The sequence below is a fragment of the Typha latifolia genome, chromosome 3 (assembly GCF_019914945.1).
Source record: "Typha latifolia isolate L0001 chromosome 3, TyphaL0001v2, whole genome shotgun sequence".
NCBI classification, from domain to species: domain Eukaryota; kingdom Viridiplantae; phylum Streptophyta; class Magnoliopsida; order Poales; family Typhaceae; genus Typha; species Typha latifolia.
This window is the reverse complement of record NC_133088.1, coordinates 14,818,169-14,842,697: the sequence shown is the minus strand read 5'-3', so window position 1 is coordinate 14,842,697 and position 24,529 is coordinate 14,818,169. Positions and strand designations below refer to the sequence as shown.

Sequence of the window (24,529 nt, the reverse complement as noted above, 5' to 3'; positions counted from 1 at the left end):
GCAACTGATAAGATGCGCATCGACCAGTAAGGGCGCAGATTAGTACCGATCAGAAGAGCCTATAAAACAAAGCCCTCTCTCCCTCCAGGCGCCATTTCAAATCCAAATAAAGTCGAGAAAAGCTCCTCTCTCCCTCGTCCTCCTTCTCTCGTCACTCATCCGAAGACGAGGAAGGAAGAGAGCACGAAGGATGCGGACTCGATTCCTTGCGACTGATTACTTCTTCAACAAATCCGCGAGCGACGCCCTCAGCGGCTTCCACTTTCTTCCCCTTCCTCCTCCTCCCGATTTCTTCCCTTCCGATCTACATTTCGATTTGGTGATTCCTTTCTTCCACGTCGGTCTCGATCTCCACTTGAACTCCGATATCGATGGGTTCCCGATCGAGAGCGCCCTCTACGATCTCCTCTCCGATGTCCTCCCTTCGTTCCAGCATCCAAGGGAGATGGATGCTGGAGTTTTCGAATCCCGAATACAAAATTATCTTTCCAGAGAGGTGAATAAGATAATTCATGGTGCTTTTGATAATTTCGCGATTCAATACGTTCGTCTATTGATTTTGTGGCCGATCTGGCTTCCATGAGGAAGAGAATAATGAGATCGAGGGGCATTTCGTAATATTCATATGAATCACTTGATTTATTGCTATGGCTTATATTTTATAGCAGGTTTTATGATAGATCTTATTGAAAATTTTCTTGTAGGAAATAGCTGATTTGATTCATGAAGGGAAAGAGGAAAAGACGAGTTTAAGTTTTAGATCTGACGCTCCCGCAACTATAGCTCTAGAGGTAGATGATGTTTTCCTTCAAAAGATATCTTGCTCTTGGTATTAATATCTAACGCAGAACGGAATTTCTTTTCTGATCTTAGAGTGGCCAGTTAGAGCATCTACTCCAATTTGAAATAGTGGAGGTCGAGTTACCTCTGGTAATATAAAACCTCTTTTGCAAAAAAGCTTGTCGCCTTATGCTTAACTATTGGCTTAAATGTTTGTTTCTTCTTCTTTGTTAATTATTTGACAGAGAGAGACTGCAAGCTCCTGCAAAGGAGAAGTGGGGAGTTCTGATGTCTGCTTTGAAATTTCTGATATCAAATTTCCTATGGTACATCATCAATTTATTAGGATGACTGTACTTTGGTTCTGCTGTTAATTCTTTTGATGAGTTCATAGACTTTCCCAAGATTACTTAATGTTATACTGGTTCTGTTGGGAGAAGTAAAACTAAAGAAATATATTTAAATCATATTTCATGTCAGAGGCTGAGTGACCAGACATATGCTTCTTGACTGTAGAGAAGCCCAAGGTGGCAGTAATTTGGCCCACTTAGAGTTTTCTTCAATATTGTGGGAATGTTTTGACCAATATAAAAAAATTTCATGGATAATAAATAGAGGTGTGTAAAGATTTACAATCCTGAAAGTGATGATTGCTATGCTTTCTAGAACCTTCTTTGATGGCTGTGATGATTGATCATAAAGAGTAGGATATGCAAAATTTTCACTGTAAATTTGCCATTGGCTGCCAGTGCTGATTTAGACATGTTTCATAAGTCTTCATATTTATATTCTTCCCTTGATAACGTTAAGCTTAAGCAGCATGCTGTGATCCTCCATTCTTTTCATGCATCTATTCTTTTGTTGAATAATATAAGTATTTGCAGGATGTCATCGACATTGAAGTTGAAATTACAATACCATATCCCCATATGGCTGCAAAGTCCATTTGTCTAGTGGAAAATTTTTCTTCTATACTCAATGATGACCACGAGTATTCTTCTGTCAAAGATGGTAGTCCCTCTGCAGATGCAGTACTAAAGCAGAAAGTACAAATACCTCAGTTTGAGATCACAGGGGATGCTTGGGAGATCGATGACAGCATGTATGGCATAGAGATATTCAAATTTCTTCTTCCTGTAGTTGAACCCTGGCATGGGTCCCAAGGAGAAGATTTGATGGTCAATGCAAAAGAATTTTTGGTATCTGATGATATGGCTGATCTTTTCAGAGATATTCCATACGAACCAGTATCCATGAAGTCTGTGATAGATATGGATCTTATAAGTTTCAAAGACAACATTCTCCTTGACGAAAGTTCAGTAATCTATCCGACAAAACCTGATGGAACCTGCCTGGACTTGCCATGCTCTGTTCTTTTACAGGAAGTCCAGATCATGGATTTTCCTTCTGATGATATCTTCGAGAAGTTTATCAATTTACAAACAGCCAACATGGATACATCTGATCAAATGTTCAATGATGATATGGAGCTTGTAGGAAGCCTGTATGACTCTATTGTTAGTTCTGAGTTGGCTCTGGTTGATGAAACATTCAAGTCATTACCTACTCCTGTTTTTTCCGATGATAAAACAATGAAATCCCAGAGTATAATTATTCAAGATATCCTATGTGCCCAAAAACCACATCCTTTGTCTGCATGTGATGGAATATATTTGGATTGGCATCTTCTGCTAGAAGACACATGCAACCGCTCTATCTGCTCCCTGTATGTGAGCATGGCAGAAGAGGTGAATATCTGCAGCGTAACTTCCAAGACGCAAATTGACTTTGAGCAGATTGTAGATATTAACGTTGATTTCTTGGATGATTTTCAAGAAAATGAAAATAGTCTATGTTGTGAGGAAGTGCCCAATGAGCTCCAGATTTGTGTCCCTCAGGCTGATCATCCATCTGGCAAAGCAGAAATAGCTCAGAAGCAGAACAATGAAAACAATAGTGCTAACAGCAAAGAGCGGTTTGCAAATGCGAGTTCAGAAAAGGTTTCTTCCTTATTTGAGTCAACATCACAATCTAATGATTTAAACTTCTTCTTGGATGTGAGAAGAGGCAGTACTAGAAGAAGAGATTGTGCCAATGAGAGTTCAAGGGAAAGTAGCTGCAAAATCTCAACGCCTCTTACTTTGTTAAAAGAACCATTTGTTCCATCTATTGCCCCTAAAGTAAATCCAGGGCAGTGGAACATTCATATTCATCAGCTTATTCTCTCAGATAATATTGTAAATCTCATTGATCACATATATGGGAGCTACACATCCATACTGGAAGAAAGCACTTTTTTAAGAAACTTGTTTCCAGTTGAAGAACTTATAAACATTTCAAAGAAAAAGCTATTAGAGCTTATTATCGTTGAAAGTGCAAGGCCATTGAATGATGGCCATAAAGATGAAGTTATCATGGAAATTATTTCACTCTATGCAATTAAGCAACTGGCATACTTCTTGTGTTTCTTTGGTGTCCATACTGCCCATCTTTATATAAGCAATTTGTCAAGAAATATTGACAATATGCTTGGGAGGTTAAGATCTCTTGAATCCTTAATTGGGGATGCACGTATGAAAGATGAGAAACAGTTGATTGAAACACATCCATCCTTGTCTTACACTGAGAAGATTCTGAGAACAAATTGTCGACTTGGTCAAAAGATACTCTTTGTATCTGAGAGCATATTTTGGTTACCACTGACTAGGAAATTGACTTCTATGAAGATAAAATATCATGAAGTAAGAAACACTCACGTACATTCTACTCAATTGGATACACTGGACAATAGTTGCTTCACAAATTTTGTATTAGATGAACTGCTGAGATCAGACTGCTTACTGATGAATTTTGAGTAAGTGAAAATGCTATGAGTTTTGGTCAACTTACATAACAGTCTGTTTATGCAACATATATTGAACTTACATATATCCGAAGTGTCTTCAAAATCTGGAAGTCAGTTTCCTCAAGTTTTAACTTCTTTTCCTTCACTGTTATCAGAAACTGCTGAATTTAGAATTACGATGGGATTCTTGAAGTTTGATCTGCAACTAAGCAAGAATATCTTGATGAAATTACATAGAATACTGTCTCATCCAAAATTAATTAGTTTGATCTGTATGGGTACTTTCCTTGCTCAATCAGTTTAGAACTTGGAATCAGATAGCATACTTGCATAAGACCATGATACAGGATTATATAATGAAATAGACACTGTTATGCATCTGATGTTAAAATAAGAAATACTATCCATCTTTAATATTTTATGTTCTGTCCTAGTAGTTCAATGTTGATTGGGATGTCTGGTGGTTGACTTCTAAAATATATCATGTCACCCTAAAGAGACTGCGGTCTTAGAAATGAAACTGAAAAGTCTTACGTTTCCAGTATAAGAATTTCTTATTTCCCTTGTTCTTTGGGAATGAGTTATTGATGTTGTGGAATTTATGAAATGCCAGCATGAGATTAAATATCCTAATATTTGTTTCTGTAACTTTAAGTAGGTGTTCTTATGGCATGTACACATCTGACTGGATTTTACAGATTTAGGTAGGTGTTCTTATGACCTAGGTGTTCTTATGACCATCATATATTTCATGTAGAAGAAAACACTTGCACGAGAAAGTATTAGTCATGCAGCCATAATCCATTTGTTTTCTAATAATTGAATGTCAGCCTAAATGGCCCAATCTATATATCTCTTGTAAATTATATGCTCAGGTCCTCTCTTTTTCTTTCTGAAGAGATATTCCAGCTTCATTTCCCTTCAACAAGTTCAGCATCATATTGGAATATGGAGGTCAATATTCATCATCTAGATTGTTCTCCCTAGCTCCTAATTTGGATGGTTTGCCTCCGCTCCACTTCTTTCATGTCAAAATGAATGTCCAAAATCTCCATGCTGTATTATTTGAAGACTTATCCCCGAATTGGAAATCTGCACAGGTAATTCAAATCCTATTGCATGCCCATATTATAAACTGCTATCGATCTAATTCACATTGCCATGCTATACAAAATTGTTAGCTAATTATTGTTCCTTTTTGGGTGAAATAAAATTACTTTATTGGCTGGTTGTTACTAGTGCTTCAAGTGAAATTTTCAGTTATTGATCACCAATAATCTACTGATCATACAAGGAGGTTACTGCGCTCTTGATCTTATTGTGACTTACCAAAAGATCCACTGTTATGTACTGACAAGTTAAACATGCTTAGCATGGTAGACCTTGCAAAGCTTCTAAATTAGTGGCTTATAGAAAACACCTAATACTGACATGTCGTATTCTACATATCTGGTGTTGCCTTATCTTGTCCTGATTTCCACGTGCTTATATTTGAAGGCCACATATGAGATCTATTGGAAAAGTAAGCTTCGAAATGTTCCTTTCTTGTCTTCTATTTTTGTTATCCATCAACATAATAGCATATCCTTTGTATAAATCAGTGGTTCATTTCTTTCCTTAGCATGGTATAAGGTTCTATCAGCATGATGAATTGATGAGAGTTCTCTTTTTAACAGCTTCATCAAGCTTTTTTGTGTCTGTTTTGTTTTGGATAAATTAAGCCTGAAGGCTGATACAACGTCTTAAAACAAAGCAAATAACTCACGGAGTCCATTGTCATACAAATTATGGTAAAAGAAAATAGCTTTTTCATGTCTGCTATGTGCTTTTCGATTGCATTGATTAATGGAATCCATATTTCTTCTCAGAAATCTGAATTATAATTCAACTTTATGGTAACATATAATAAGATGATGAAATTATCTCAAGAGAGCATTCGACATGCTATATTGAAGCAGAGTATATAAAGCAACATTGCAACTGCTGTAATAATTTTGGTTATTTCTTTTTCTATCTTTTGTGTTTATTAGTTAGACGGTATCACTTGGCTTTACACCAGCACCTTGGTGGCATGGTCCGACAGAAACAACGTCTCTAATAATAGGAGTAAGGTTGCCTACTTCTCTCAAGACTCTGTATTGGCAGGAGTCATTGCCTGGGATTTCTCCTTATGGTTATAATAGTTTTCCACTAGATATGGTACATATTCATAATTATGAGCCGTTATCTGTTCTGGTTCTTTCTGATATTTTTCCTGATCAATGTAGCTCTTTCCACTCGATTCTCACTTAAATCCTAAATTTATGGCCAGGAGACAGTCTTATATTCGACAAAGGATCTGCAGGAGAGCCCTAGTGGAAAGAATATAATTGAGTCACTTACCTATGTGCCTACAAGTGACAGGAATAGTTGCATATCTTCTGAATCTGCGAACAGAGTACACGCTTCTTATGATAATGATTCTGGTGCGAGCTTTCCTTACATTGTGAAATCCAACAATATTGAGTCAAGAAAACCCTCCTTTCCCGATGTAATTATTGTCGTGAATACTCAAAGTTCTGAGAAAAAGATGCTCATATCTCGACGAACATCATATCAAAGGATTCTAGCTCTTGAGAAAGGGGGAGCACAAGTTGTAGAGAGAGAGGTTGATCTGCCAGTGGACCTAATTTTCAGTGCTGCAGTTTGCCTAGTTTGGTATGAGACCAGAGCCTTTGGGGGCAACACAACAATGAGAACAGAGTCATCTTCTATAGCAATGTTCATGGAGAGCATTGCTACCAACGTTCTGATGTCACTTAGTTTTTCTTTCAGTGGCTGCATACTGGTAACTGCCTTTTCTTTCTGAACCTTGTCTATTTTTATCACCTAATCTCATTTGAAGGTCCAACTTTTTTTTTTCTCTATGATTTATTTTGCTAGAAATTTTTCTCTGGTTCTGCAATCCCTACTCAAATGTTTTGCCAATTGCTCTTGTACAATAAATAGAGCTTCTCTGCTAATGTTTCTTAGATGAATTGAAATTGAAACAGTAATGTTATGGTTTATAGTAGATCTATTCTAGCTTAATTTTGAAGAGCCCAGGTGCTTAGCACAAAATTTTCAGAGAATTGATTGAGCCTTATGATGTGAAACAGCTGGCTATGATGCACATATGCTTGATTGTCCTAACTGATTTGTTTCATATCTTATAGTACGACAGAACAGACGCTGACAATTTTAACTGCTTCTCTACTTCTTTTCAGATCTTTGAGGGAGAAAGCAGCTCGCTTGCTGCTGTAATGGAGTCATCTGATGCACTTTATGCAGCAGCTGTGAGCCTGGACATGAATTTGCAGCTCTTTTGCTCATATACGCCAGAGTCAACTGATGAAATTATTCTTGGCTGCATTAGGAGTGTGACCACATTAACTCGAGGTCTTTATCCGTCAATGCCTGAAGTGGAGACACTTGGTGAATCCTTTCTTACGAGGTTCCCTTCTATAAACCCACTCTCAGCTCATGCTATACTTTCTTCTGGTGGTACACTTGTTGAGTTTCTTGAAAGGTCACATGAGTGCAGAATTCAGGCTGTTAGGAAGTATTTTCTGCCTTACGAGAGCATTTCTCTCTTTAGTGCATTATGCAGAGTTGGTGAGATGGGGGAATCTAAGTCAGTAATGACAGAGTGTTCCTCTATTGGTTCAGATATTAGTAGCGCATTAACACGGTCACCTCGAAAAAGGAAAAAGCCTGCTTCTTACACTGTTGCCATGCCTATAAATGATGACCCATTATATGCTAAGTCGTTATACCAGTTGTCAGATAATGGCTTAGAGCGGCCACCCGTGTCCTTGCCACATCAATTGAGAACATCTTCCAATTTCCCGGATAAGTTGAGAAAGACAGGGGGATGTATACATGATCAAGCTTTGGGTGGAAGTCTCGGAGTGAACTCTTGTAGAGTAAATTATGGAGATGAGAATGACATAGTTAAGGATCACATTGTCCATGAAGAGTTCGGCCATAGAGTTATTCATCATGATCACTCTTTGAATGAGAAGCGTGGCTCCATGGCGGACACCTCTAGTTCCTCATGGGAATTAGATTCAAGAACTAAACTTCCATTCAGAAGATCTATGCCTTCCAGTAGGCTAGCATTCAGCGGTTACAGTCATCGTGCCTTCCCAACCTCTGCAGAGATCAATCATGACACAAATAGTTGGAATCCCTTGAAGGATAAAGATCTATCATGGGATGAAAAAATCTTTAGTGAAGTAGCCATAAGCTCCACGAAAAATGATATAGGCATCATGCATCATGAACATCTGAGAGACAATATCTCACAAGACTATCCAAATTCCCCTGGTTATTCAAGTAAAAAACTGCCACCACCCTACCACAAAGATTCATATCGCAATGCATATCTAGAACAAGGTCCGAGCTGGAGAAAGGACTTTTTCTGTGGGATCAAAGAGAAGAGCAGAGTACATCAGCAGAACCTTAAAGGCACTACGTGCCTGAATTCTGCTACTCGTTCAAGGAACAAAGATACAAACCGTAAGAGTCAAAGCCCTTCTATAATTGATAGATACAGGTATCAGGGAAGGAGCCAAGTGAGCAAAGAACTCAAGCAGACTCGGAGGAAGGATACCAAGGGGAAACCAAGTCCAGATTGTAAGAAACGGAAGAACCCATCTTTCAGTAGTCCGACATGGACGCCTATTGATAAGAGAGCAAGACAGGTACATTCTGGTGCTTTGTAAACATTCACGTGTCGTTTCTTATAATGACTTTCTGCAATTCTTCCTATTCAAATGGTGCAGAATCTATCTTTTGCAAGATATGGAAATGAAAAACAAAGCAAATTGGTCTGGAGAAACAAAAGAAGTCCTGGTACAGGTGGTAATCTCCGGAAAAAATACCGGGAAGAAGGCCAGTTAAACATTCTTTAAAGCACAAATGCATTTATTTTTCGAGAAAGTAATCCGCTGTCCAAGTTTCCTGTATGGCTTGAAGTTCACCACAGAGTGTTGCGTTAAATAACACTACTCTCAGCCAATAACATGCTGACTAAACTAAACTGACCTTATAATGAAGTTACTTTGTCTTATTAGTAAACATGATATGTGCATTAATGGTATACAGAATATAACAATCAGGAACTGCACTCTGGAATCGGGATAAACAGACGAAATAAGGATACAACATTATGCATATTGCTTTGCACTCTGAATGCTACAGTGAGCCTTCTTTTGCTAATCAAGCCAATCGCCCTATTCTTCTGAAAAGAGGAGAAGAATACACCCAAATGAAGAAAAGAATATTATTAATCTACATGCTCTATTTTTTCTGATAATCTATTTCCAATGCAAATACTGGATCATCCACATCGCTCATCCAGTTCTTGCCTTTACAACCACCTCCTGTTGTTTCTTGATATATTGAACTAGCTCTTCAAAGAATTTTTAAGGGTTCGGATTGTCATCACGAGCTGCTGCCTTTCACCTTCTACTTCTGCAAACTTTAGACTTATCTCTGAGTATCTCTCTTGCATTTCTTTTAACTCTGCTTCCATTGATGTGTTCTGTTCTTTTAGCAGTGCTATCTCTCGTATAATTTTAGCTTCATTACGCTGATCAGAGGTACACGAAAGGGCCTCTTCTTCTTTCTTCAGATCAGCTTCACTATTCCTGTGGCGAGATTGATCATTCATAAGAATAGTTTTTACCACTTGTGAATTGATTTACTTCCGAGTTTTCAATTGGGAACATTTGAGGAGCATTTATATACTACAAATAAATTAAAGAAGTATGTGATCTGAATTTTCAGAATTTAGCTCTCTACTGATGTTTACCTTCTTGGTAATTCTCCACCACTGCCATTTACATCATGATTACATGTTTTATCTTCAGTCCTGGTACTTAGCAAAGAGTTCTGTCTGCTATCGGCATCAGCGGTATCATACTTAAAATTCATGTTGAAATTCTCGTCACCCTGCATCATATAGATGATCTGACATTATGTAACAGGATAAAAAGAAAAGTCTGCTATGCTGTTGAGCTGACTGATTGTATCAGTTCATAAAGGTAATATTCCATTTAGACAAATCCTAAACATGCAAAATTTGCTAATATTTCACTTCCTTTTGGATTGTATCACTTCCTTTTCTTTAAAAGATATCCTTGACTCTTAGAATAATATTAGGTCAATGCAATATAGATTATTAGAGCTTGAACTCAGTTTATCTTACAATTTTCATGTATAATAGGATTACTTTTTCTGCAAGCAGAATCTATTAAGCATCTCCATAATTTCTCCCAAATCCTTCTCCCATCAGATATCAGGCCTAAGAGAGCGGAATAGATATAGTTCTATGCAGTATCAGAAACTCAAAAATCTGCGTGGAATGCTTTGTGAATCAGCTTCTCACAAAGATCTCTGCATTGTATCCTTTTGAAATTACTTTAAAAAAAGAGAACAGTAAACAGATATGTATTGAACAAACAAAAAATCATTGACAGAGCTGCAATATTAACGATCATTTGGAAGAGAAGAAATAACTCACTGCCTGACCTTTTGCACTATGCCTTCAGAAACACATGAAGAGCTTTGATTGGATTCTTCCGTACCATTCTCCTTTTCTTCATCTTTGTTGTAGAGATCCTTCTCATTCGACAAGTTCTGCACAGGTGAATTAACAAGGTTTTATTTTCATGCTCAAATGCTCAATTTGTTAATGAGAGTTCATGAAGAACACAAAGTTCTGGCTAAATTCATAATGATCATGTGAATTTCTACATCTTGTGTCTGTGGCTGTGTGTGTTCTGGTATGTTTTCCTTCTTTTAAGTTGTACACATGTTCGTGCATGTGAAAACTTGTGCATATGTGCCTGTTTGTGTCCACGTGCTGTTAAGTCTTTTAGAAGCTAAGTCTTCTAGTAGACGAAAGTCAGAGCTGCTAGATCAAATCTAGTATTCTTGAAACCTTACATTTGTGATAGTATTTGCGCTGTTTCTGATATTTCTCTCAAGGATGCTGATCACATCTTCTTTTCTGTGAAGTTCATCCCTTAACTTCAGGACCTCTTTGATGATGTTCTCTTTCTCCAATTCATTTTCAGATAGGGAACATTTCAGGTCACTATACTGCACATTAAGCATTTCTACGTCTGACTTTAGCATCCTTCCAATATTCTCCTTTTCATCCTTTAGATTCCTTAGGTCATTTAGCTCTTCAATTGATTTGCCTACTTGCTCCGTCAAGGATGCCACTTCTTTCTCAAGCATATCTATTTTTGTACATTTTTCTTGTAAAGCCTTATCACTTACTGAATTTGATGTCTTCAATTGCTCCATCTGGTTTAGTACCTTTTCTTTCCTTTTGTTCTGTTCTGAAAGATCATCTCTCTCTCTTGTTAGTTTTTCTATCTCTGTCTTGAGTAGCAACATTTCTTCTGAGAAATTCTTTAGCTTTTCTTCTCCAAACATTTTCTGCTTCTGTAGTTCCTCATTCTTATTTTTGAGCTCCAAGAGTAGCCTCTCAGTCTCTTTTGACTTGAAATCTACTAGGCTTAATAGCTGTTGAAATTTTGTGCGGTACTGACTTTGCACTGACGAAAGCTCTTCTTCGGCTTTCTCCAGCAGTTCTTCCAGCTGGATTTTTTGCATACGCAATTCACTAGCTTCTGTTATTGATTGCATGAGCAATTTCTCATTTGCATGAAATGTAGACGACATATGCAGAGATAATTTTTTGAATTCATCATGAAGCTGTTCAGCAGCATTAACATTCTTCCATCTAGCCTTTCTCAACTCCTCCTCTGCCTTTACTGCCCTTTGTTCTTGCTCAACCTTTGCACATGTTATAGATGCTAGATCTGCCTCAAATGCTTCAGCCTGTTTCTGAAGTTCTTTCTCCAAGTTGTCTACATGGTCTTCAAGATCACTTATAATAGCTAAATGTGCTGAACACTCGTACTGCATCCTTAGTTGTTCTCGTAGTTGGGTTTGCTCCAGCTTTGAAGAGATATCATGGTTTTCCTGTGTAAGAATCTCATAGTCAAGTGCTAGCTGTTCCATTTGCATTTCTAGCTCTTCATGATCTTTTTTGAACAATTCTATTTCATTGTTCAACTCTTTGATCTTTTTCTGTTGCTCCAGCGGCACCTTCATATCACCGACTAGTACATCCACAACATTTTGTTCTTTGTCACGTTGGGAGTTCTTCTCCAACAACTCTGGTTCACATTCAGAATTTTGCATATGGGAGAGTCTACTTCCATAATCCATGTCTTTGAATTCCTCCTCAGGACCCACTTTAGAGTATGTTGAGCTACACCTAATATGGGACATTTCTTTATTTTTATGCTCTAATTGCTCATCAAGATCTCTTACAGCTAGAAGCAACTCTGAGTTCGATTCTTGTGTCTTCTGTAGTTGTATACGAAGATTTGCATTCAGATTCTTCTCGTGATATAGCTCTCTTTTGAGTTCTTCAAGCATGGACTGCACTTCATTGCCATCGGGCAGCAACTTATTTGATACATTATCATTTGCACACTTCTCTGCAGATTTAAGTTGTTCACATTCTCTTTTAAGAGCATCCTTCTCCTCCTTGAGGCTACTTATTTCCTGCAAAAGATCTTGTCCTCGCCTAGTCTCCTTAACAATTTGTTTTTTGAGAGTCTGCAGTTCCAGGTCTGACACTTCTTGCTTCCTTGTCAAAGCAATAATGTCACCTCTTAGTTTCTCAATGGTGTCGTCATCTGAATCTTGCAATCCTACCTGTGGTCCAGCTTCTCCTGAGTTATTTGTTGAACCATCTGTGCTTTCATCAAGAGCCGAAATGCCAGACCAGTCTCCTGAGCTGGTCAGAAGCATTTTAGGAGTGCCACTGTTGCTCAGAGGTGACAGAAGCCGAGAAATTTCCTGATGGCTATCGTTATGCATGATCCCACTCTCTCTTGCGATATATCTTCCTGAGCTGATATCTGACGCTGTTGCTGATATGGCATCAAAACTATGGGATTTCCAGAGGTTACCATTAGTTTCAACATGAAGAGGGAGGGTTCTGCTTGATGGAAATTTTGTTCGGATGTTGTTATTAACTGAGCTATCCTGTAGAAAAAGTAAAAGCCAGACAGTCACAAAGCATTGCATGTCATAAGGTGAGTGACAAATTATTAAACATTCTGATTGAAACAAATCTATTGAAACTAAACATTTATTTCCATTTGCTACCATCTCTTCGCAGTGTTCGGAAACACACAGGGAATGGAAAGTTGCAATCCTTCAGTAAGGAGTGAATTGGGAAATCCAGTGATTAGCATATGCAATGAATGCATATTACATAAAGATCTTTCTTTTTGTAGGTAGATTTATGTTGTATCACACTGTCATTAAGCATCTCGTGTATCGAAGCACTAGAAGAAACCTTACTTTCATAACAAAGGTGTTTGCTTCCACTAAAAGATTAAATGAGCACAGAAGAAATAATAAAAATATTTTGAAAAATGGAAAATAAAGAAGAAATGTTATCTCAAATAGATGACCTCTGTAGAGATCACACCATCTACAGCTTTGGTAACTTCTTCGTCATCACACTTGCTTAAATGGCTCTGCAATGTTCTCCGTTGTGGTTTTGTGATGGTATCTCCATTTTCTGCAGCTTCTCTAAAAAAATAATATCGAGATGATAGATTACCTAAAGACCTAATCTTTCCTTGTGTATGCATTAACTGTTAGCTCTGTTAAATTGTTTACCTTCCTTCGCCATCACCCTGCATTCTCTTTATGGTAACCTGTCATCAAACAAAAAGAAAAATTGAAGAATATAAAATTTGAAAACCAGATAAACGCAGCTTTCAAATCACATGAAGTCTCTGAAATTCTTCTCCATCTCTCTCTTTGTTCAGGTTGGGAAGATTCATGAAGAGATTTAAGAGGAAACAGGAAGCAAGTATTGTCAGTGGGACAGTTCTGTTATTTACTCAGCATGGAGATCTGGTGGAGAACTTGTGATTTCTAGGAGTTGCAGTTGCAGGTACGACATGTAAATGAATGGGATCAATACAAAAAGTAAGAATGCTCACATGCAGCAGCGCTCCTGAATTTGATGCCTTGAGAGGGACAATAATTGAAGAGGACTTAAACACCTCGGCGTAATCCGCAAGGTTAATGCTGGCTTCTCCCAGGACTCCAGGTTGGTTTGATCCCTATAAAACCTCATAAAATTATTGACACCAGAAATGATACCACCCAAGATAATTTTTTTTAAAAAATACAAAACAAAATTTAATTTGGAATCCTCCGATGGAAGCAAATGAAAGAAATCCTTCATACTGTTGCTGATACAAGAAATTGGTAGATTTTCTCATTGATCTTTCCAGTTTTGGGATCGCGGACAAGTTTAACTGACTCGTAGATTGGATTCAACCAGCGACAGGTCCCGTTGATCACTGCAACCTTTTCTGATCTCACAACTGGGGTTCCAACATCAAGAGGAATCAGAGATACTTGCAATGTTTCCCATCCCACCTGTGGTACCTGAGGAAATTAACAATATTAAGACTATATTATGTAGATAGAACAAGTCAACCTATTGGAAAGTATGAACTGTGAAGCATGATACCTGTGTTGCTTGGAACTGCAGTTTGAACACAGCTTTGATCTTGTTCTTCTCACTCCTCCATCTCGCAGCCTTGAACATTTTGGACCCTGAGCTTTCTGGTTGTTCTCCGGCATCACAATGTGGAGAAATCACCTCATTCTCTTCTACACAAGAATCACCATGACGACGAAGGAGTTGTTAAGAGGACGAGGTATTCCCCTCCTATCTCATCCTCCTCTGTTTTGCAAATCATCTGGAAGTAAAAAATAAGAGATTGCCTTCAGACACAGTACTGGGCTAGTGGAAGTGGGTGGAAACGCAGACAGTAGACAAATCGAATACCTTCACAAGAGACCAAGCAAGCAGATCTGAGAACTCACTAGTTTGTTTCCTCTCTCTCTCTCTCTCTCTCTCTCTCTCTCTCTTCATAAAACAAACATAAAGTTGAAATATTAAGAAGCTTCTTGTAATAAAATAAACTAGCAAATTATTTAAAGGGGTGTAAGAAGAAGTGATGCGAGGGAGCGTGGTAGGAGTTGGCGAGTGATATAAAATGTCGGCTGGTGGATCGCGTAAGACACACAACACTAGGAAAGAGGAACACCGCTTAGGGGTTCTCAGATGGGCTTTGGGTTTGACAAATCTCCCACCACTGAGGGCAACGTGGTGTTGGCCTTTATGCATGTGGATTGTTCTTCTTTTCCCTCTTTCTTTTTTTTTTTTTTTTGGATTAGATCGAATTCTGCTACTCCCCAGTAGATACCAACATAACCATGCCATTCTCATCTGACTAACCATGTGCTAAATTAGCTACAATCTACACTCCAACAAAGAAGAGGAAAAGAAAAGAAAAAAAACTAACTAAATAAAAAGTCGTCTTCTCTTCTCTTTCTTACCCTTATAATTAGGTGTCTTTATGCTTAACTTGGTACGACAAATCTCACAGAAAGCATGCTCATCTGTGGATCAAGGAGAAAGGCCTTCAATAATGGCATAGCCAGTTTGCCTTTGGTGCAATCCTGACATCTTTAACTAAATAGAAAGTAGCAAGGACATGGCGTTAGGGATGTTTCGTCCGCGCTGTCTGTTTAAAAAGCAAAGACTGTTTAAAAAAACAAACAAAGGAAAAGAAAGAAAGGCCGACTTGGTGTCTGCCTCGTCTCCCACGCTCCCACTATCATCAGAATTCAGAAATTGCACATGAAAGGACTGTGGGAGGCTTTAATCTTGGATACCCAAGTGTTCGTCCTTTTTTTTTCTCTCTCTCTCTTTGTTGTTCTTGGATGAACAGTTCTTAATTTTTGAGGAAATATAGTATGCTTTTGTTTGTCATACCACCTACAAGAAGAAGAAGAAGAAGAAGAAGAAGAAGAAGGAGAAGGAGAAGAAGAAGAAGAAGAAGGAGAAGAAGAAGAAGTGGTTGGCTTAATTTTCCAGTTGCATTGGTGGGAGGTCAATATTTCTAGGTCTCTAGGGAGATCTTGAATGCGGTAGATTGCCCACATCTTTTCAGGGAGAGACCGAGAAGGACAAGTTCACTATCAGCACGAACGTCAGTCAAATTTCAACTAGAACTTGTCGCCTACGCAACCATACTTTCGTACCTTTTCCATCCAATTATTAGAAACGCGAGACTACAAATTTTACTAATTAAATTATAAAAAATATTTTACCATTAGCTTCTTTTTTTAACGATTATTTACTATATAAATGAGTTAAAAGTAATTATAGAGAACTAAATTTTAAAGTTAAATTAGGAATAGTTTAGATGTTTTTATATTTTTATTTAAAAATCAATGGCAATAATTTCTATTTCATTAGTTGTTGTTAGAGAAAGTTTAACTTAGGGTATTTTGAGGCATTAAAAATCAATTGCAAGGGGTTGTGAATTGATAATAAAAATAAAACTTAGATTGTTTTTGCCAAATTTTTCTAAGTTATATATCTTTATTAAGGGGTTTCAAACTCCTAACCACCTGGGGTCTAAACATGTTGCATCAAAAGCAAAATAGTCTTGGATCTTTCCTCTTTTCTTTTCTTCAAAGATTAACAATGTGTCAAGATGCTGTATCAAATTCTAACATCGGCAACGTAGAAAGCATTAGTTACATCTACAGATCAAAAGCTGATTTTAAAATTACACTCTAAATATGTAGATATAGTTTTTTTTTTTTAAATACATCAAGCCAATTGGCTCCTCCGTGAAAAAACAAAATCAAATGTTGCGATATATAATGTTCAAGAGATTGCTCGGAATGAATTTCTAGGAGTCATTTCGTTGTCTAACAATGCGTTTTTAATTGGCATTAATCTAACAATCTAATAATGGAAATACTAGTTATTTTCAATCTGAAAAACAAAGTTATTTTTCAAGCATAATATAATAATGTGCGAGATCGAAGAAAAACTTAAACTATAACTTGTCCGCTATGATTGAATACGTTAGATGTACTTTTTTTAATATCTTATATGTCATTAGGACGACTTTAATACTTATTTTTCTTATAGTCCCAATTGAGGGGCTCTTCAAAATATCTTCTATTTATTTTGCGTATCAAACTTGTAAAATATAATTGGATTTAATGAAATTATCATTCTACGAACCTTCTTTCAAAAATGATATATATAACAATGTGCCTGAAAAATGTGTTAAATCCTTTCCAAAGAAAAAAAAAATGTTAAGTCCCGTATGCAACTATGCAAGTCATGTTGTTGTCCTTAGCAATTACACCCATCTGAAGTCTGAACCAAGCTCAGCCTCAGCATGGTCAATTATCAAAGTTGGTAGTTTGATTAACTTCTGCAGGTAAGTTGGGCCCCTGGTGCTTCAAGGCACGGGAGTCATGAATGCCTCTTCCCAATTCCCATGTATGCACTTCTCCTCCACAAAGTAAAGTCCAATCAATAGGATACCCTCCACCTCTTACCTTCTTTTAAGTCGGTAGTTAATAAGCAACCTCCATTTCAATCTCGGATTCACAAATCTTATTACTACTAGCTATGCTTTCTTTCGTCTTGCAAGCTAAACTCACCACTAATTTAGCTTAGCATTTGAGCCCAATGTAAGAATAGCCTACTAGGTCCAAAAGGCCCAATTTGTACTCACTAGACCTTGCATGGATCTAAAGTCTTCTAGGCCCTAAAGTCGATTAGTTAATTTTATTTTTTAGTCTTAAAATTTTAAAAGATAAACTTAATTAGATATTAAAAAGTTAAAAATATATTTAATTATTAAATTAATTTAAGAGTTTCTGAATTAGTTCAAAGAGAGAGTTCCTAAATTCTAATGCACCTTAGGAATGCCATTAATTGCAACATCTGTACCAACAATAGGAAGGAGATTAGGAGACTATCTCGAAAGCCGTATCTCAAATTTATCCACTGTAGATTGCCAATCATGAGAATTTGGAGACGTGGATTTCAGAGTTATCCACGTCTCCAAAACTATAATTAATTAAATAAATAAAATATAATAATAATTAATGGCATTCTCTAATATAATAAAAATAAATATAATAATTCATTCTCTAATAAAATAAAAATAAATATAATAATAATTAATTAAATAAAAGTTCTAACCAAAACTCAAGTCATAACTCATCTCTTTCCACTCCGCCCCATCTCCTTTCTTCTTCTTCTAACTTTGGTATGTTAACTTAACTCATATCTAAATAATTTAGCTATTAGAGAATGAATAATTTTTATATTTTATATTTTAATATAAAAGAGAAAGAAGATATATGAGTAGGATTAGAGAAATTTAAAAAAGAGAGAAGAATATTTAAAACTCACAAATAACCTCGAAACTTTGATTTACCGTCAAAGGCGTGAGGATTGCAAGACCGAGTAGTAATATGTCCCTCTTCCTTCTTAGCGTTACCTATACCTATTACAAATTATATTTATAATGCATCTGTCATGTGCATATGACACTAATCACACTAAGAAGCAAAGAATATGACAGTGTTATATCCGTGATTATCAATTCTATGCGCATATTTATTATGTATTTATTCTGACACCTATGATCACTGTTACAACTTATATGTTTTAAATCATATGGCTTGTTAAATTTATTGTGAATGCGTGATGCAGGGTATGTTATGGACGTAAATATTTGCACATAAAATCATCTAATTGAATAAGACGACACTATGCACTCACATGAATCATTACATCAAATCAGTCAGAGGCTAACTCTGACAATACTTAAGAATCCTTATTATTATTATTAATATTATTATTATTATTAGGGTCTACTTCTAGTGTCTTAGTTTATGAATCTCCAATAATTAGACAAATATTATTGGAGATTAGGGAATCCTTGACCTAGTGTTAAATGTAACGGTGTTGAACTGAGAAATTATATATGGATAGAATCGAGACGCGATACTAACTCTTGAGGATTCTAACAATGATTGGATCCAAACCCTAAAGAATCCAAATCCAAATCCAAAACGAAAGTCTAGTGTTACACTCACTCAGAGATGAAACAGCAATTAAATCCAGGGTTTTACAAGATGACACGTTATTAGGACATAAGTTAGTACCTACTTATCTTTCTTTTTTATTTAATTTTTAGTACCTACTTATCTTAACTACCACTAGAACAACGTGTCACGTGCGTCGCGACTCACTATTCCCACTTACCTCCCAATCCCAAGTATCCTTCTGACATCATTGCTGACTCCAATTGGACCCATGATTCACACGGCACCCCCTATTTTGGATATTTATTATGTACCTACCCTGTTTTAATACATATAGTTATATTATTTTTTTAAGAAATATATTGTTATATATTGAGAAAATTATTGATAACACCCCCATTTTGTCTTGGTATAGATAAAGTCATTTTTTATTATTTCATAAACAAAACCTTATATTTGTTAGAGAAAAACATAAGCCACACTTTCTCATTCGATAGATGGATATAATTTGGCCTCCTAACGTCATAGGATTTATGATTTAATTTAATTTAATTTATGGAACCAAACTAAGACTTAATTAAAGTTAGCTTCTCCGGTGCTCGGTATTTAATAGGAGAATGTATTTATAAATAGAATTTTATCTATAATATGTCAAAACGTAAAGTTTTAATTTGTAATTTGGCCATTATTATGATCTACCCTGTTTTCTTTACTATTTTCAGTTTCGTCCTTGTACTTTTCCACTATCTCTCTGACGATCTTTGAAGGTGCGAAATGAAAAAATTCACTGTATCTAGCTACATGCATATCCTCGCCGGTAGTCCATCAAAATGCTACGCGGCTGAAGACCATTGGTGGAGAGGTGTAAGTGGGCCCCGCCATATTACGGCTGACGTGCTAATCCCTCCCCTTCCCCCACAGCATTGGAGATCGCACGTTCACACGGTCGGGTGAAGATCTTCCCGGGTTGCCCTTATCGGGAGTCTTCGGATCTTTTATTCTTCTCGGGTCTCGTTCCGTCCTCTTCGTATTCGAGACGAGAGGAAAGGAGAGAGGAGAAAACCCTAGCGGAGAGAGAAAAGGAGAAGGGAAGAAGAGACGGAGATGGGTGTCTTCATCCGAGTAAAGGCAGCGCCTTTCACGTACGCGTCGCACGTGCTAGCCGTGGCGGCGGCCGTGATGGTGCTCGTTTGGTGCATCCACTTCCGCGGTGGCCTCGCCTTCGAATCCACCAATAAAAATCTCATTTTTAATGTACTCCTCCATCTTCTTCCTCTGTTTCATTGATTTCCTGCGGTTTTGGTTTTTGGGTTTGTTGTTGCTTTAGAATTGAATGCTTAATTAGGTTCAAGATGTGTCTCTCCGTTGTCTGATATTATCTCTATGGAAACTGGAAAGAACACGAAGTAGTACCAGTTGTTCATCTTTTTTATCTTTAAACTTTCCTATCATGATCTTTATATTTGGGTTGTCGTTTCCTCTTTGTTTCTATATGTATCGGTTGGTTGCTAATTGGTACTATTCCTTCAAAGTTGTTGTGTTTTACGTGGTAGAATTTCCTTTCCTTTCGATTCCCTTTTAGCTACTCTGTATATTTGGGATATTATTTTATTAAGGGAATAAAACTCTGAACTCCTCTTAATTAACAGAGTTTGTTTTTTCACTGAGATCATCACGAGATGCTGACGAAATTATAACAACTTCGTTGGTTTTTTTGAAAGTGGTGATTGTGACCCCTAATTAAGTAGAAATTAATTTACTGTATGGTTGATTTATGAACACTCTTCATCTACACTCTAATTGATTGCAGTGACCCACCTGGTAGTCGGGAATTGGTTGTCTTGATCTATTGTTTCTTTGGTTGGTGATTTCATTGCATAGAAATGATAAAGTAGGATAATCCTCTTGCTGTATCAAGTTGTTCATGTTAACGCTCATCTGAAAAAAAAAAAAAAAAAAAAAAACAAAAGAAAAGAACAACACCTTTGACTTGTGCTGTGCTGGTTGTCTGGTGGAGTCATTGTTGCTTAAGCACGACTTCCCTTACCTTTTAGTTTCTAATTTAATTTTTGCATTGTTGCCGCATGTTCAATTATTTCTGTCATTAAGCCAATGATGCACATTAAGTCCCAATATGACTTCACTTGCACTTGCAACTATTCCACAAATTATGGGCATTCTCTCAATCTTTTCTTGAAATCTGGATAGTGGTAAAAATTAATTATTCTTTCTTTATTTCATCATAAATACATCGAGATTTTAATTAATTCACAGAGATCTGTTTCTTCAGGATCATTAATATTTAATTATGCTGGTGTTTGCAGGTTCATCCTGTTCTTATGCTGATAGGCTTTATTATACTTGGGAGTGAAGGTAAGAATGTGGAAAATGCACTAGGTTAAGCTTGTTATTGAGTAATAAGGGTATGTTCAAGAGTTGAAGAAACTGCTTTTTTTACTCACAGCTATAATGAGTTATAAGACACTGCCTTGGAGTCATGACGTAAATAAGCTGGTACATTTGGTTCTGCATGCTATTGCTCTTATTCTTGGTGCTGTTGGAATCTATTGTGCCTTCAAGTTTCACAATGAAAGTGGCATAGCCAATCTGTACAGCCTTCATTCCTGGCTTGGAATTGGTACAATTTGTTTATATGGTATTCAGGTATATAACTATTATAACGCGTTCTGAATTTCAAGTATTCCTTCAGTATATCAATTTGGTTTCACATGACACATATATCCTGTAAACTTCACATACAATATATTTCTATGGATAGTAAAATTACCTATCATATTGTCCGTCAGGGAAGTTAAAAACAAGGAGATTGCGATATTTAGTCACCATGCTCTTTAATAGGAAAGAAGGTACAGATGATCTTGATGGAAATTCAGAAAAGATGAAACATATTTTTAGCAACATAATGATAACATAGAAAAGATAGCATGTAAATGGAGAGATCATCGAAAAGATGTTTGTTACAATGACAAAAAATTGAGAATTGTAATTGGGACACAGATATCTACACCTAGGTTGTAAAAGCTATGACAATCATAAGTGAGCTCCTTTTATTTTATTCCCACTCATAGAACACTATTAGATGAACTGGAACTTACTCTTGTATCAGTATTTTTACCAATCTATCTAACACTTTTTTTTTTCCTATTTCAGTGGATATTTGGGTTCGTCACCTTCTTTTTTCCTGGGGCTGCACAAACCATCAGACGGGATGCTCTTCCATGGCATGTTTTATTTGGGCTCTTTGTCTACATATTAGCCTTGGCTACTGCAGAACTAGGACTTCTGGAGAAACTCACATTCCTCGAGAGCTCAGGCCTCGACAAATATGGTTCAGAAGCCTTCTTGGTAAATTTTACAGCCCTTGTGGTCGTATTGTTTGGAACTTCAGTTGTCGTATCTGTTATAGCTCCTGCCCACATTGAAGATCATCCTGACTATACTGCGATATCAGAGGACTAATAGACACTCTTGAACATCCTCTTTCCAGCTTTTGTCAGTTACTACTATTGTGGACTCTTACTTTTATGTTATTGCTATACAAGGGTTATTGCTGTATGATGATTTATCTTCATTACAAAGAAAGAGATGGATATGTATTAATGTCTTATGTTGCTATAAGTTTGAAGTGTCTTTTTAATTTTTCAAAACTGTCCTAAGTTGATCTTGGCAGTTGCAGCAAGTCACTACAAAGTGAGTAAAATGTCCTCTCTTTCTAGCATCCAATTTCCTTCGATTTTTATCAGAGTAATACAGAAAACAGACGTCTAACTTCCATTCTGCTGAAATCGTAACTGCATCAGAGCAAAATAACATTGCAAATCAAGAATGCCTTGCTACTTGCCACAGTTTTAATTGAAGGTGAGTTGGTACTGGGTCTCATTGATTTCTTACATGGGGATGAGATCGAGCAAAAGTCTAGAGTTATGATCTGGATCATGAAGAATATCAGAGGAGTTAATTATAGACAGTGGAGGTCATTAAGCTGATCTACAGCTTGAGACGAGGTGCAAAAAGGAATAACATTATAACCTCATCCCTCGACTAAGCGGGCACTAACTGAGCACTCTAGTTAAGGGCTAGGCTCTGTTTTTATTATACTTTAATATCTATTTTGATACCTGCTTTAACTATTGTTCAGTTTCTATTTGCAGCTTAAGTGTAAGGCTTATTTTTAGGGCTCTTGTCCTATCTCTCATTTTCATATTTTATATCAAATTTTAATTAATTAATTAAAATAAATAATATGATTGGTCTACTTACTTGCTTTAAAAAAAGAAGAAGTAATAACAGTCAATGGAGAGCTAGAATAGAGGGCTGACAGGATTTGCCATAACTGAAAGATGGTCTTCCTATTGTTTGGTTTGAAATTTCAATTTATCCTAGAATAAATTTGGCAAGTATCTAAAATTCTGACGTTCTGATTTGGTTTGGAATTTCAATTTAGCAGAAATTATATTTTATCCTCCTATAATTAGGCTTAAATTTATTTTACCCTCTATTATTTTATTTGTGTCACTTTGCCCACTATATGGTTATTATATTCAAACTAAAATTGATATAAAAAAAATTAATATGATAAAAAAATTAATTTTAATTTAAAGATAAAAAAGAAATTATTTATTTTATGCCAATTACTAATTTCTAAAAATACAAACACTAAAGTAAATATCTTCCTCTAACCATATCCAAATATCATGACATTGATAGCATAGTCTGATTAAAAAGCAAGCTAAAGTGTAAGTGGAATCTGTCACATTGCTTTATACTACTATGATTTCGGGAATGATATTATTAATAAAGAAAGTCTGAGTGCTTGTGTTAATTATCTCCCAAAGCTTGTGACATATTTTACTTTGATTCTTTTCATTTTTTTGAGCTCTGATAGGAACCAACATAAATAATCCTAGTAGGTTTTTTGAGACTGTACCTAATAAATTAAAGTTTTTGAATTGAGTTGGCTATATCTCTAACATAATAGGTAGTAGTAAGTACTATTCAAGAAAGAAAAAGAAGAAGAAGAAGAAGAAGAAGAAGAAAAAAGGCTAGTGTTTGTTGAACTACTTCTTCATCATTTGTCCTAAAGATTCAAACAAGGTGGTGGAGGAATCGTGAAGTAAGAAAAGTTGAGCATATCTTTGAATAAAGGAATAAGAGAGCCTGCCTATTTGAGACTGAAAGATAGAGCTGGATGATGGGCATCTCTACAGTGTACACCAACCAAGAAAAGACAAGTAAAAAGACGAGGGTGGCCCCAGATTGACAAAGGGAGTGAAATCTATCTTCCAAGAGAATTCATCAATGGATGAGGGGGATGGAGATGGCAACGATTACCAGAAACCAAAGGAGGCGTGGAGGAGATAATTCATATCGGAGAGGACGACGAAGTGGTAGGTTGGCTGCCGACATAAATCGCTTTCAGGCTTAATATTTTGGCGAATCTAATGCCTCAATTGCTAGGTCCCAAATAACACAATTGTCTGTCCTCCATTGGCGAATCTAATTTTTTTTTTTTTTTTGGTTCGATCGACCTCCAACGATACTGATTAAAGTTTGGACAAATCTAATTGATCTGAATTTTAAATCTTATTATCCTAATAAATTAACTTGAATAGGGCGTTAAGGGCACGCTTTAGAAATGCCTTCTTTTTTTTTTTTCTTCTTAAGACGAATTTTTTCTCCACCAATTTAATAAATTAGTAGGGATCGGGTTATAATAAATTTATCTTTAGAATAAAGAGAAGTGCAACCGAAGTAGGAGGTCTATCCGATCCGATCGGATTAGTAAGATTTGGTTTGGATCTACCAACACATCTCATTTAAATAAATGAGTCAAAATTTTGAAACACAACGTGGGGTTATCAA

General features: G+C 36.5%; 3 protein-coding genes across 4 annotated transcripts; 2 read left to right on the top strand and 1 right to left on the bottom strand.

Moving 5' to 3' along the window:
• The first annotated feature begins 79 nt into the window (after positions 1-79).
• Positions 80-13,727, top strand: LOC140783951 (protein SHORTAGE IN CHIASMATA 1 homolog). 2 transcript variants are annotated; one of them, XM_073131106.1, is made up of 8 exons: positions 80-496; positions 705-791; positions 1,665-3,634; positions 4,524-4,725; positions 5,937-6,452; positions 6,871-8,349; positions 8,431-8,506; positions 13,522-13,727. In XM_073131106.1, the coding sequence occupies exons 1-8, from the start codon at positions 191-193 to the stop codon at positions 13,536-13,538; spliced, it is 4,653 nt and encodes a 1,550-aa protein (XP_072987207.1). In that variant the 5' UTR covers positions 80-190; the 3' UTR covers positions 13,539-13,727. The 2 variants fall into 2 exon arrangements, with proteins under 2 accessions (XP_072987207.1, XP_072987206.1); XM_073131105.1 differs by lacking the exon at positions 13,522-13,727 and having other exon boundaries at positions 8,431-8,725.
• Positions 8,672-14,371, bottom strand: LOC140783952 (uncharacterized). Its single transcript, XM_073131107.1, has 9 exons — positions 14,238-14,371; positions 13,949-14,152; positions 13,699-13,821; positions 13,370-13,407; positions 13,159-13,279; positions 10,598-12,724; positions 10,181-10,288; positions 9,462-9,601; positions 8,672-9,297 (listed from the first exon to the last, which is right to left on the bottom strand). Exons 1-9 carry the CDS (start codon positions 14,313-14,315, stop codon positions 9,054-9,056), a joined length of 3,183 nt encoding a protein of 1,060 aa, XP_072987208.1. The 5' UTR covers positions 14,316-14,371; the 3' UTR covers positions 8,672-9,053.
• A 5,203-nt stretch (positions 14,372-19,574) lies between these two features.
• Positions 19,575-22,314, top strand: LOC140783955 (probable ascorbate-specific transmembrane electron transporter 1). Its single transcript, XM_073131112.1, has 4 exons — positions 19,575-19,900; positions 20,971-21,019; positions 21,111-21,310; positions 21,818-22,314. The coding sequence occupies exons 1-4, from the start codon at positions 19,751-19,753 to the stop codon at positions 22,124-22,126; spliced, it is 708 nt and encodes a 235-aa protein (XP_072987213.1). The 5' UTR covers positions 19,575-19,750; the 3' UTR covers positions 22,127-22,314.
• Positions 22,315-24,529: the final 2,215 nt, after the last annotated feature.

What these genes read in the sequence shown, in the direction of transcription:
- LOC140783951 (XM_073131105.1), top strand. Translation starts at nt 191, where the DNA reads ATGCGGACTCGATTCCTTGCGACTGATTACTTCTTCAACAAATCCGCG. An exon ending in CGAATTGGAAATCTGCACAG is followed by an intron (nt 4,726 to 5,936) that starts GTAATTCAAATC and finishes ATTTATGGCCAG; the next exon opens with GAGACAGTCTTATATTCGAC. An exon ending in CTTTCAGTGGCTGCATACTG is followed by an intron (nt 6,453 to 6,870) that starts GTAACTGCCTTT and finishes ACTTCTTTTCAG; the next exon opens with ATCTTTGAGGGAGAAAGCAG.
- LOC140783952 (XM_073131107.1), bottom strand. Translation starts at nt 14,315, where the DNA reads ATGTTCAAGGCTGCGAGATGGAGGAGTGAGAAGAACAAGATCAAAGCT. An exon ending in TGCAGTTCCAAGCAACACAG is followed by an intron (nt 14,153 to 14,237) that starts GTATCATGCTTC and finishes TAATTTCCTCAG; the next exon opens with GTACCACAGGTGGGATGGGA. An exon ending in CTGAAGGCATAGTGCAAAAG is followed by an intron (nt 9,602 to 10,180) that starts GTCAGGCAGTGA and finishes TATATGATGCAG; the next exon opens with GGTGACGAGAATTTCAACAT.
- LOC140783955 (XM_073131112.1), top strand. Translation starts at nt 19,751, where the DNA reads ATGGGTGTCTTCATCCGAGTAAAGGCAGCGCCTTTCACGTACGCGTCG. An exon ending in TATTATACTTGGGAGTGAAG is followed by an intron (nt 21,020 to 21,110) that starts GTAAGAATGTGG and finishes TTTTACTCACAG; the next exon opens with CTATAATGAGTTATAAGACA. An exon ending in TTTGTTTATATGGTATTCAG is followed by an intron (nt 21,311 to 21,817) that starts GTATATAACTAT and finishes TTCCTATTTCAG; the next exon opens with TGGATATTTGGGTTCGTCAC.